Source organism: Lissotriton vulgaris, chromosome 3_2 (genome assembly GCF_964263255.1).
Source record: "Lissotriton vulgaris chromosome 3_2, aLisVul1.2, whole genome shotgun sequence".
In the NCBI taxonomy this organism is placed as follows: Eukaryota; Metazoa; Chordata; class Amphibia; order Caudata; family Salamandridae; genus Lissotriton; species Lissotriton vulgaris.
In genome coordinates this window covers 138,279,640-138,292,599 of record NC_141690.1, presented here as the reverse complement: position 1 = coordinate 138,292,599, position 12,960 = coordinate 138,279,640, and the positions used below count along the sequence as shown (strand labels likewise).

At 40.9% G+C, this 12,960-nt stretch overlaps 1 protein-coding gene across 1 annotated transcript in view; it reads left to right on the top strand.

Annotated features, from left to right (window-relative positions):
- Positions 1 to 10,570: 10,570 nt before the first annotated feature.
- Positions 10,571 to 12,960, top strand: part of LOC147725424 (transmembrane protein 128-like) — a 186,613-nt gene continuing 184,223 nt past the window's right edge. The window contains exon 1 of the mRNA XM_086964094.1: positions 10,571 to 10,723. Within this exon, the coding sequence (XP_086820220.1) occupies positions 10,624 to 10,723 (100 nt within the window). The 5' untranslated portion in view covers positions 10,571 to 10,623. The remainder of the gene's footprint in view (positions 10,724 to 12,960) is intronic.

The window sequence follows — 12,960 nt, the reverse complement described above, 5'->3', positions numbered from 1 at the left end:
TTAGTGCACACATTTTTAGACATCAGGTCATTTTATGAAAGATTCTAGATGTATTGTTAAATTGCTTATATTTTTAATTGTAACTGATAGACTGTTCTTAAATAATTAATCAGTCTTGATTTATTCATCTGTTTTTATAGTATAGATTGATGTGTACTATGGTATCATCTTTTTTTTTCTTGTCCTAGTGTGCTATTCCGCTATTGATGCAACACCGATGTCTGATTCTTGTTGTGTATAAATTTTATGTTTTATCTTTTATGGCTAAATTGCCGAAATAAAGATTAACGAACGAACGGGGTAGATATGTTTCCATTACCGGAAAAAAATTAGATGGTAATTTACAGAATGCAAAATGGTTTTCTACAGTGGACCTTTCGTCCGCTTATCATCAGATTTATTTATCACCAGAATCTATGAAGCTCACTTCCTTTATCACCCCATGTGGGTGCTTCCTGTTTAAACGCATGCCGTTCGGACTAGCTTCAGCTGCCACTGTGTTTCAACGGTTAATGTTCCAACTCTTTTGCAAGAACCATGGTGTCACCTTCTTCCAAGATGACATTCTTGTTTTTGGTGCTGATGAGGAGGAACATGCTTTAAGACTAAGGAAGGTTTTAGGTATTTTGGAGTACAATGGGCTTACTGTGGAGCATTCCAAATCTAAATTTGCACAACGAAGTGTTACTTACCTGGGACATGTTATTGATGAGTTTAGCGTCAAACAAAAACCCAATCTTGTGTCAGCTATTTCAGAAGCTTCTGTTCCCACTTGCAAAGAAGATGTTCAGTAATTTTTAGGGATGGCTAAATTTTGTTCAAAGTACGTACCTAATTTTTTTTTTTTAATATTCGCCAGTTACTCAAAAAGAATTGCACTTTTGTCTGGTCTTTGGCGTGCAACATTGATTTTAAAGCTATTAAGTTGGCCATCGCTAATGCTACTGCACTTTGCAGTTTTTATCCTGCTTTAAACAGCGTGATCACAACTGACGCCAGTAACAAGGCGGACAGTCAAGGGAAAGAGTATATAATTACTTATGCATCAAGATCACTATCTCCTTGTGAGGAGAAATACCCCATTATTGAAAGGGAGGCCTTATCTTGTGCTTGGGCGTTAGAACATTTTAAATCTTTCATTTGGGAGAAATCTTACACACTTCATTGTGATCATAAGCCCTTAGTCAAAATCCTAACCATGGAAGGTGCTATTACTGTTTCTGCTAGAATGGCTAGAATTTCTATGCTCATGCAAAATGTCATTTACAAGATTATTGATATGCAGGTAAAAACAATGTAGTTGCAGATTTTCTTTCTATGATGCCTGTAATGCTTGAAAAGTGTGAGGATGGAGAATGGAATCAATTACAAGTGCCCCTCTTCCACGATCAGGGGTTCTCTGTCATTGGTAAAGATGAGTGGATTGCTGAGTACACAAAGGATCTTATCCTTCAATCTGTAATATCACATATTTTGCATGATTGGCCTAAAAAAGAACTCTTGAATCCTTCTATTAGACCCTTTTGGGAAGTCAGGTCAGAATTAACTGTAGTGGAGGGTACCCTGTGAGAGGTGAAAGAGGAGTTCCTCCGAAGAAGTTGCGCAAATGGATTATCGATTAGAGTCATGAAGGCCATTCAGGCATTGATAGAACAAAATCAGTCATTAAAAGACTATTCTGGTGGCCAGGAATGGATTCCCAAGTTGAAAAAATTGTAAGAAATTGCATTTCTTGTTCCACATCGGACAAGTCTTTGCAAACTTTTTGCCCACTGATGAGTGATTGTTTATTGCCTAAGAACCCTTGGGAGACTGTTGCTGTGGACATTAAGGGTCCCATTCGTGAGTCTCATAACTATCTTTTAGTCCTCATTGACTTATTCTCTAGATGGCCGGTAGTTAAAGTTTACAATAATGCTGACACTGATGCTGTTTTGGAATTTTTAGATGAAGTTTTAGTTTCTGAAGGTATATCCTTAACTATTCTAAGTGACAATGGCGTACAATTTTTTATCACTTAAGGCCAAAGCTTATTTTAAAAAATTAGACATTACACATAAAACAACGTTTCTCGACAAACCAAGCGGCAATAGCATGGTGGAGAAATTTATTAGAGTCCTTAAAGGTACCATTCAATTAGCACTTAAGAGTAACCAGGATTGGTCCATTCTAGTTGGTAAGACTGTTTGGGGTTATCGCGTCGCATGTAATAATGCCACAGGTTTCACCGCACCTACCTTACTCCGATCTTATTGAAGCGTTATTCCGCAGACAGGGGGGATAGTTGCCCCAGATGCAGTGCAGAGGGTTTCCTGCACTTAGCTTGGGACTGCCCGTTTATTAAGTGCTTTTGGACGAGCGTTGTAGATCACATATCTGCCACTACGGGCCTCCGCATCACACTGACACCTTTGCACTGTTTGCTGGTGCTGGTCCCTAGGCCGAGGAAACAAAAGCTGTCCTGTAGATTACTGCAACTGATGTTGGTGCTGGCTAGGCGCAGGGTGGCTGTCACTTGGATGGGACAGAGGGCCCCAGAGATACCCACATGGCTCAGAGACGTGAGAGAAGGGTCCCTAGCCGAAGAAACGCATGTGCAGCGCAGCAGGAGAGGTGAGAAATTACAAGAGGACCTACTTGCTTGGCGAGCCATGTGTATTACAGGATTGGGAGTAAGGGGGCAAACTTCCCAAAGCGATTCAGAAGGGGCGAGCGGCGAGTTATTTTCGCCGCAGGGATCAGGGACCGATGAGGAGGCAGGGGAGTCTTCTAAGTTGTAGGTAGTACAATGTATAGTGCAGGGTCTGGTTATTTACTCACGATGATACCTCTTTATGTGTATGTTACTCTGCTATGCCTCATGGGTTTACGTGTATCCAGGTGAAGCCTCTATCCAAACAAAAGTGCCATAATGAGACAGACGATTTGTATATGTGTATTGTTCTGATGCCAATGGGGGGGGGGGGGTTTGTAACTGTAATAATATAAACCTGAAAAATAAAGTTTTAATAATGCCACAGGTTTTTCTCCTTTCGTGTTAATGAGAGGTAGGAAACCACGATCAAAGTTTAACCCAACTTGCCTTTTTCCTGCCAGCACACAATTTTATTCTGCTAGGAAGGTATGTGATTGCATGGAATTGATGCACAACAAGAGTAAGAGCAATATGATGCCAAACACGGTGTTAAAAATCAGCAAATTAGGATTGGTGATTGGGTGCAAATCAAAAAACCTGGTTGGATTCCTACAGGGTCAAGTCAATATTTTGACCCGGAAGAAGTGGTTGAGATTCTCCTCAATGCAGTTAGGGTGAAAAGTGGAAAAGTTTGGAACTTAAAAAGAGTTGCTAAAAGCAAAGCACCTATTTCTGACAATATTGTTAGTTATGATTGGATGTTGGACAAACTCATTGATGGAATTACTGAAGGATTAGGATAGGATATTGTAGAAATCACTTCAAGGAATCCAAGTGATTGGTAGAGAAGTTTATTCAGAGAGACAGCTTAGACAACCACCTTCAGCATAACACCAGTAAGATCTGATCCAGGTAACACAGAGAATGTTACAGTGAGAATGTATAATAACAATTCTAACATGGAATGCCCTACTAACAAGGAATACTACACACCTTCCCCCTTAAAAAACAAAAAAAAATTAAAAAAAAAGAATTAGAAAAGACCAAAATAAAAACAAAAGGAGAAAAAAAAAAACTTCAGCATAAGTAATCATGTAACTTCACAGGAATTTGCTTGATACGAGAACTTTTCCTCTGTACTAGACAAGGAACAACATTTTGTTGAGAAGCGGAACTTTGGGAAACAGGAACATTTTCTTGAACATTGGAATTTTTGACATCGCCTTCATTAATGACTGGAGAAGTTTGAGAAGGAGGATTGAATGCAGGAATTGGAACGGTGAGATCTGGGCTCTCCTGCAAAAATGTGTCAACCATAGCAGAATAGGAAGTATCATGTTCAACAACAGAATTCTTAGGTGTGTTGACTAACGAGGAGTTTGATGGACATGGATTAATATCTTCCAGACACAGATTCTTGCATAAAGACACTCTCCTGAAATTCCATACTTTACCCCCTTCAACACGAACAGCTTTAGAAAAAACTTCGATCACCTTGCAAGGATCTGACCATTTGTTCCACTTGTTCCCAATAGACTTTCCAAACTTGACTCGAACAAAGTCACCAACTTTGATCTTGCTACTCTGGTTATTTAGAGATAAGAAATTATTTTTCATTCTCTCTTGGTATTTCAAAACTCTATCTTTAACCTCATCACAATTAAAAGAAGATTCAAACGGGAGTTTGGTTTTCAACCACCAAGGGAGGAGCTTAGAACCAGGTTTTCTACCTCTAAGCATCTCAAAAGGAGACAGACCTGTGACCGAATTAGGGGACGTTCGATAAGACAATAGCGTAGCACGTAGAGACTTCCTCCAATCAAGGTTACTCTTAATGGCCAGTTGAATGGATTCCTTGATAACCCTATTGAAGCGTTCCGTTTGACCATTGGCCTGAGGACTATAGTTGGATACTCTCTTATGCACAATCCCACACCTATCAAGAAAAGATTCAAATTCTCTACTGATAAATTGTGGGCCGTTGTCAGATACAATCTCAGCTGGTATTCCTTCCTTACAAAAGACTTCATCCAGAAATTGAATAACTTGTGTGGAACCAACCTTATCCACTACCTTAAGCTCAGGCCATTTAGAAAAATAGTCGATCAAGACTAAAGCAAATACCTCCTTATTGGGAGACAAAGATAGGGGTCCAACAATATCAATACCAAGTTTTTTCCAAGGACAAGTTACAAATTCGATAGGAGAAATATTCGTGGATAAAGGCTTGACAGTCTTGTCACTTTGGCACACGGGGAACACGAACTTACCCATTTATCCACCATTCTATCAATCCCTGGCCACCAGTAAAATTCACGGATGCGTCTCTTGGTACTGGACATCCCCATATGACCTTCATGCGCCATTGAAACAATTCTTTCTCTCAAGGTGAAAGGGGGAATGATCTTGTCACCTCTAACTACGAAACCTTGGTCAAACATAAGTTCATCCTTGATTTTAAAAAATGAGAGAACATCACCAGAAAGATACCTTTCTTGGGGCCAACCATGTTGCAAGTAGTCCACCACTCCAGATAAGCACGTGTCATTAGTCATTGCTTCTCTCCAAGCAGACTCGGATATGCCATCGGATGAACCAGAGGTGGCACATTCATTAACATCATCAATGTTAAATACGACATCAGAATCACATTGTCCAGGACAAATAGAGTTAATTAATGGCAACCTGGACATACAATCAGCGTGTACATTCAGACGACCAGGGATGTACTCTACAATGCATTGAAACTCTTGTAGTTTTGCTGCAAGACGGGCTAAACGTGCAGTTAGAGTTCTACCACCACCAGCTTCCAACATGTTTATCAAGGGCTTATGGTCAGTTCTTAAACGGAACCTAGTTCCCCAAATAAACTGCCTAAAATGCTCACAGGCCCAGGTGCATGCTAAGAGCTCCTTTTCTATAGTGGAGTAGTTAAATTCCGCACCACGCAGTGTCCTTGAAGCATAAGAAACTACACATTCATCCCCTTTGTCATTCTGAATTAAGACAGCACCCAAGCCTACATTGCTTGCGTCCACGCATACTATGCATTCTTTACCCAGGTGGAATGGTTTAAGAAAGGGAGCATTCGCTACTTCTTGCTTCATTAAATCAAAAGCAAGTTGTTGTTCGTTGCACCAAACAAACTTTGTATCTTTCTTTAACAGGGATCTTAAAGGATGTACTTTAGAAGCATAACTCTGAACAAATTTGCTATAAAATTCGGTTAAGCCTAGGAACGACACTAGTTGTTCCTTGTTCAGTGGTGCTGGTGCCTTTACAATGCTCTGTATATGATTAAATTTAGGTTTAATACCATTTGAAGATATTTCGTGACCAATATATTCGACTTTGCTTTGCCTGAATTTGCATTTTGATAACTTTAAGGTTAAACCTTTTTCTTGAACACATTTTAAGACTTTTTCTAAATTAGCATCATGTTCTTCATAACTCTTTCCATAAATGAGAATATCGTCTTGAAAGGCGATGGCACCGAAACAACCCTCTAAGACAGACTTCATTAGTCTTTGGAAGACCGAAGCCGCACTGGCCAAACCGAAAGGCATTCGGCAATACTGAAACATGCCTTCAGGTGTAATGAATGTCGTTAAAAACTTTGACTCTTCATGGAGCAATACCTGATGGTAAGCACTAGTTAGGTCTAGAGTGGAAAAAACTGAGGCACCTGACAAAGTGGAAATGAGTTCATGGATATGGGGCAAAGGATGTCTATCAATCCAAATTTCTTTGTTCAGACTTCGAAGGTCTACACATAGACGGAGTTCGCCATTACTTTTGAGGGACAAAACTACTGGCGAAACCCATGGAGAGGATTCCACCGGCTCTATGATTTTCTTGTCAACTAGATCTGCTAAAATTCCCTTCAATTTTTCACGGTATGCTAGAGGAACATTTCTTACCCTATGCCGGATGGGAATCGCTGAATCTTTGAGAATGATACGGTGTTTGAAATTTGTGAATGTTCCCAAATTGTCTGAAAAAATGGAAGAAAATTTTTGCTTCAATTGGATAATGAAGTCATTATCAGGAGGTACAACATAGACAGGAGGTGAAGCGTTTGGATCAAGCTTGATGCCAAGATCATGTTGGTGAGGCCAACATAATAGGGATGCACCCTTAGAAGAAACGTAAACTTTCCCTTTAATAGACCTGTCTTTAAACTTGATGTCTGCCCACATGTAACCTTCAATATCAATCTTCTTGCCAGTGTACCCACCAGGGTTTACATCAGGTGGTAGTAACTTGGTAGAGCGCCAATAGCGATCAAAAACATTTTTGCCAATTAAAGTGTACCAAGCACAAGAATCTATTAACATAGGGATCTCTTTACCATTAATAGTAATAATGTCAGAGGGAAATCCTTCACATTTTGAATCACCTACACATAACAGGGTGTTGATTTCGGAAGGTTGTTCATCATCCTCACATTCTTCGTAAGATAAAAAGTTCACTTTCTGAGAAGACCTACACATTTTGCTAAAATGGCCAGATTTTTTACACTTGACACAGATTTTGTTCCACGCAGGACATCCCCTATAGTTGCCTACATGGTCGTTTGCGCCACATCTATAGCAAATAATTTGAGACTTTTTGATAGGAAATCTATTTTCTCTCCCAGAAAAGTCCTTTTTAAAAGGAAAGGGAGTTTTCTTAAAATTATTGGTACCTTTTATCAATGAAACCTCAGGAATCACTACTTTATTTTTGACATCTTGGTTCCTGATTTCATTGACAAACAGTTCAGACTGTTCTATGCCCTTGGCAATGTTTAATACAGCACTGAGAGAAGAATCAGTACCCATCCAGAGACGTTCTTGAATTTTTTTACTCTTAGTGCGCATCATGATTTAATCTCTAAGGACCTGTTCGAAGTTTATAGTTTCAAACGCGCAGGACCCAGCTAAAGTGCGCAAAGCAGCTACGTAATTTTCTATGGATTCATCATCCTTTTGTATTCTGGAATAAAATTTAAACCTTTCCATTACTACATTGATTCTCCTTCCAAATCTAGTACTTAGTTGCTTTATGACTACTTCAAAGATATTCACATCACCAGAACCAACATCCTCAATGGGGAGTAAACTTTCTAACTCTTTGAGTCCTGCACCACCTAAGCAGTTTTTTAACAAAGCTAACTTCCTTTTAGGAGAACAACCATCCTCTTCGATGACATCGACATAAGCTAAAAATGTGGGGTACCAAAGGTCCCATTCAACTTTTGGATCACCAGCAGTGGGTAAAAAATGCGCAGGAGAAGTAATATTGTTAGACATTATGAATCAAAAGTAGCTTTCTATATGATAAGTGACCAAAATTGTAAGTAGAGATATACCCAAAATAATAAAAGTAGTCACTGTTGTCTGTAGTCACCGTTGTCTGTAGTACAGGAAACATCCACAGTCAAATTTCAATTTTCTGTGTTTTTTTTTTTTTAAATGAAAGTGGAAATCGTAGGAAACAGAGTACTTTGCAGTGAAAATGAGAAAATAAAAAAAACGAAGGGTTAAAGTCAGTCAGCGTGGAAAGAAATCCGATCGTGGTTTCTTTGCTCTGGATTGCTATGTGATCGTGGTTTCGTTGTTATGGAAACGGAGAAATGCTAATAATCAAGATGGCCGCTGAGACGCATGCGTAGGGACGCGATGCGTGGTGACGTCACACAGCAGAGTTGTGTTTCTTAGTTGCAGGTCGGTGCCGGAAGAGCACGGGAAGAAGCGCGCAGCGCGCGTTCGGTGAGTTCTTTGCCTCTTTTGAATAATGCAGCGAAGATGAAATTTAAACAGCGCGTGTTCAGTAACTCTGAAAATTGAACTACGCAATGTCACAACGGGGCCAGATAAAACGGGAAAACATCCTTAAAAATATCGGGAGCAAGGAAACACAATACAGTACACGAGGAGTGCTCGATAGTTAGAAACGGTTTTCCAATCAAAGAGAGCTCCCAAGTAAAAGCGAAAACAGAATAAATAGGGTATAACTCCCGCTGGTGCAATCAAAGCACTTGATATTTAGAACAGCCGCTGGTGCAATCTTCATACACACAAAAAAAAATGGTAAATACCTGGTTAAATTGAGCTGTAAAGGCGAACGCTGTCAGTTTTTCAAAATTTCTTCAATTTTAATCTTGACAAACACAAGATTCTTCTCTGGGTCACTGGGTTAAAGATCCTGTTCCTCGCCAAATTCATGTAGAAATCACTTCAAGGAATCCAAGTGATTGGTAGAGAAGTTTATTCAGAGAGACAGCTTAGACAACCACCTTCAGCATAACACCAGTAAGATCTGATCCAGGTAACACAGAGAATGTTACAGTGAGAATGTATAATAACAATTCTAACATGGAATGCCCTACTAACAAGGAATACTACAGATATACATTTATAAATGATTCTTCTGCCATTTCGAGATCAAATGAATGTAACGTGGAATCTAATATGATTACTCCTACCAGTGGAGAGGTTGTTGATTCTCAAGACCCCCTAGAGCCTTCTACCAGTGTTGATGGTGAGATTAATTCTCATCATTCGATAAGGAAAAGGATGGCTCCGTCGTGGTTGAAAGATTATATTGTTAATAACATGTAATACCTTTTAATTGTTTCTGTTATCTTGTTTTATTTCTTTTTATTTTTTCCATCTTTGGTTTTATTTTCTTCCTTTTGGAAAAAGGGGGATGAGTTATGTCGTTAGAATGCCATGATGTAATACATTAGAATCCTTTGTACCAGAATGTAGTATATGTCATATTGAATGTTTATGGTTAATTTCTGGGGCAGTTACTTGGAGTTGGCTGGAGCTGTTGGGTTATGCTTTTACTTGATCTTCAACTCAATAAAGGAATTGCTTCAATATATGATTCAGTGTTCTTCCTTTACAAGGGTATATATAATACTTGAACCGAAGTCTTTCTACGGGAGCCCCCTATTTTTAGCAGCGATGATGGGAAATGGGGGTGTGGGGACAGCACTGGGGAGATTAAGTGACGGTAGCAAGGACATGAGTGAGGGGCTGTGAGAGAGGAGGCAACAGATGGGCAGAGATGGCCAAACAAAAGAATCAATTGGTGAAGTCCATTGGAAGGGAAACAAGCAGCCAAATGTGGTACAGATGTATACTATTGACCAACCAGAGTAAAGGAATTTCAAAAGGCAGGCCAACCAACGAACCAGAAGCGCTGGGTGTGTTGAGAAGCCCATTGACAGAATACTAAATGCCTTCACAGAGCAGCACAAGTTTGACCTAAAGAAATCAAAGCCTCCTCCGCTTTTCAAAAGTGTCAGAATAGCTTGCGAAACACAGCCAAACGTCTGCTAAAAAAATCCTTTTAGCCCAATGCGCCCGTTATAGATATTCAGCAAGGCACTGAAAATGTCTAATATCGCACAAGCAATTGCACTTTAGGGGCGTTGCGGCTGTTTTAAGCAACCTTTTAGACTGATACATTATACAAAAGGGACTCATTTCCGAAATGTTTTGCACTGTATAACTATGCATAACTATTTTGCCCTACTCCTGTAAGGTGTCACTCAAAAGTGTCACTTGCAACGCAACTGATGGTCGCAAAAACAGTTGTACACATGGCAAATGTCACATATAAGCAGTCGTACAACTTGGCAGACGTATGTACCTAGCTTACTGTCCTTAGAACGTTCTCCTTAGAATCATCCTAAATACTGCAAGCGAAATTTTATATCTCGGCACGAGACTGTGATAACGGGTGCATTGCCATAAATAATTTACCATTCACACCGATTACATCCTCTTAGATGTCGTACACATAAACCAGTCCACCGGTGTTCATTCCTCCAAAGCGAAAACTTAATTTTGCTACACTCATGCGAATATTTCCGAAATTTTCGCCATTTCAACAGCCAACCGACCTACACAGTAGACCCCAGGGTGTCTTCCTGCGACACGCCGTCGTCATCACAGTGCGTCAATTACAGGAAGGAAGCGAATCCCGAGGCGATGGCCGTACGAGTGGAGGATGAGGACTTGCAAAGAGTGAGACGCCGGTTTCATCAACAGGCAGAGCTCCTACTCCAGCGGGATCCAGGGGAGGAAAGTGGTGGGTACTGCAAAGAGCCTGCACGAAAAACGTTCTCGCAGCACAGCAGTCTGCCCCTTCCCTCACCGATAGTGTGAAAGTGTGAGTCGGCCATGTTAGAGTCAGGCACATAAAACACTGTAAGAATATTACACTGTAGGCTCAGAGCAGACCTTTCTGTTAAGTGCACCTACGGCGAGTTTACCAAGCTAACAACTTTTCTATTTCATAGCAACAGGTCCGGAGATAGGTGCCAACCCCGCCCCCCCCCCCCCGCCCCACACACTCCCCGAAGATGCAGAGGGGTAGCTCCCATTTGTGCAGCAAGTGGAGCAGAACTGGAACTCAGTGCCTTACGTGGGACATTGAACCCTGGTGATACTAATACCAACATTTTAGAACAGGAAAGTGAGAGATTGTATAAAAACAAAAGAGAGAATGTAATTCTCCCATTGACTTCTATGAACGCCTGATTCGGTCTATTGTTATTTATGGGGCTTGCAGGTGTGCCACTGAAGGATCGGATATCAGAAATGCATTTTTTTTTAGGAAAAAGCCTACCAGACAGCTGCTTCTGTTTTCCTAAAACCATCATGGGGTCATTCAGTAAGATTCCTTGGGAATGCATTTTACCCGTTGCCTACTATTGGCAATGTGGTTTGTTACTCACATCTTCGGGCTTTCTATTTGCTGACTTTATTTGCTTTAGGCTCCAGAGTGAGTGTGTTCCTTCCACGGAGCAAAGCTTTTTTACTCTAGCTCTCCTTATATTATTCCACATCTGCTACTTTCTGTAAACAGGCGTGTAAATCTTGTTCTTATCTTGCCACATTTGCTGTGCATTAAAAGACAGATGTCAGATGTCAGGCTCTGTCTTCCATTTGAGCTTGCTGTTTACTTTTCTCCCTCCGACTTAAAAGTGTGAGAGTTGATGTGACAACCTTGCTGGATTCTTGGGTTAGGAAAGGGTGTTTTTTTTAGCACCCAACAACATTTAAGCAAACTGCAAGTATTTGTAAACTGTATAGTTTTATTAGTAAAACTGCATTCCTGTGCAAATTTAATAGTATTTTCAATAAAAAAATATGTGTTGTATGTAATGGCAGTGTGCTACCACACCATGCTTACTCCAGGCCACTCCACTCTCCATCACTCCATGCCATTGTACTGTACTATACTTCTCACAACTCCACTTTACTCCACACCTCTGTACTCTGCTCCACTCAACTCCATTCTGCACCCTATCCCAATACATTTTACGCCAATGCACTGTACTCTGTACCACTCAACTCTATGCCCTATGCTCTACGGAAACCCACTGTAGTCTACTCTGCACTTCTACACTCTATGCACTACACTATACCCCTCTTTACTCTATGCCCCTCTAATGTACTCCACTGCACTCTACCCTGTACCACTCCACTCTGATCTGGAAGATTCCACTCTAGGCCACTGCAATCTAGGCCACTGTACTCTAAACCACTGCACACTATGCCACTGCTCTCTGTCATTCAACTCTACGCCCCTGCACTCAACTCTCAAACTCTTTACTGTATGCCACTGCGCTCTGTGCCTCTCCTTCCTACACCACTGTACTCTACAAACGTATACTCTGCAACACTGCACACTATGCCATTGAATTCTATGTAACTCTACTCTGCACAACTGCATTCTATGCCAATGCACACTACACCACTGCACTCTACGTCGCCCTACTCTGCATCACTCAAAACCAGAAACTGTATTCTGCAGTACTCCACTCTATACTACTACACTTTGAACCACTCTATTCCAGTGCACTCTCTACCACTCTAGTCTGCACCACTGCACTCTATGCCACTCTACTCTGCAGTACATGTTTCTGCACCATTGAACTCTGCTATGCACTACTCTAAACTATGCCACTGCATTCTAAGATACTGCTTTGTAAGCTGCTGAATTGTATGTCGCTGCACTCAACGCCACTGCTCTCTATGCCGGCTACTCTGCAACACTGTAAGCTAAAGTACTCTACACGAGTCCACTCTATGCCATGCCACTGCATGCCACTTCACGCCACTCTATGCCACTACACTCTGCTCTGTGCCATTTCATGCCACTGCACTGTACTCTGTACCACTGCACTCTACCACACTGCACTCTATGCTACTCCACTCAACATCACTCTGTTGTATGGCTCTGCACTTTACAGTAATGTACTCAACACCACTCTATACTACTGCACGCTACAACATTCTACTTCGCAACACTGCGCTCTA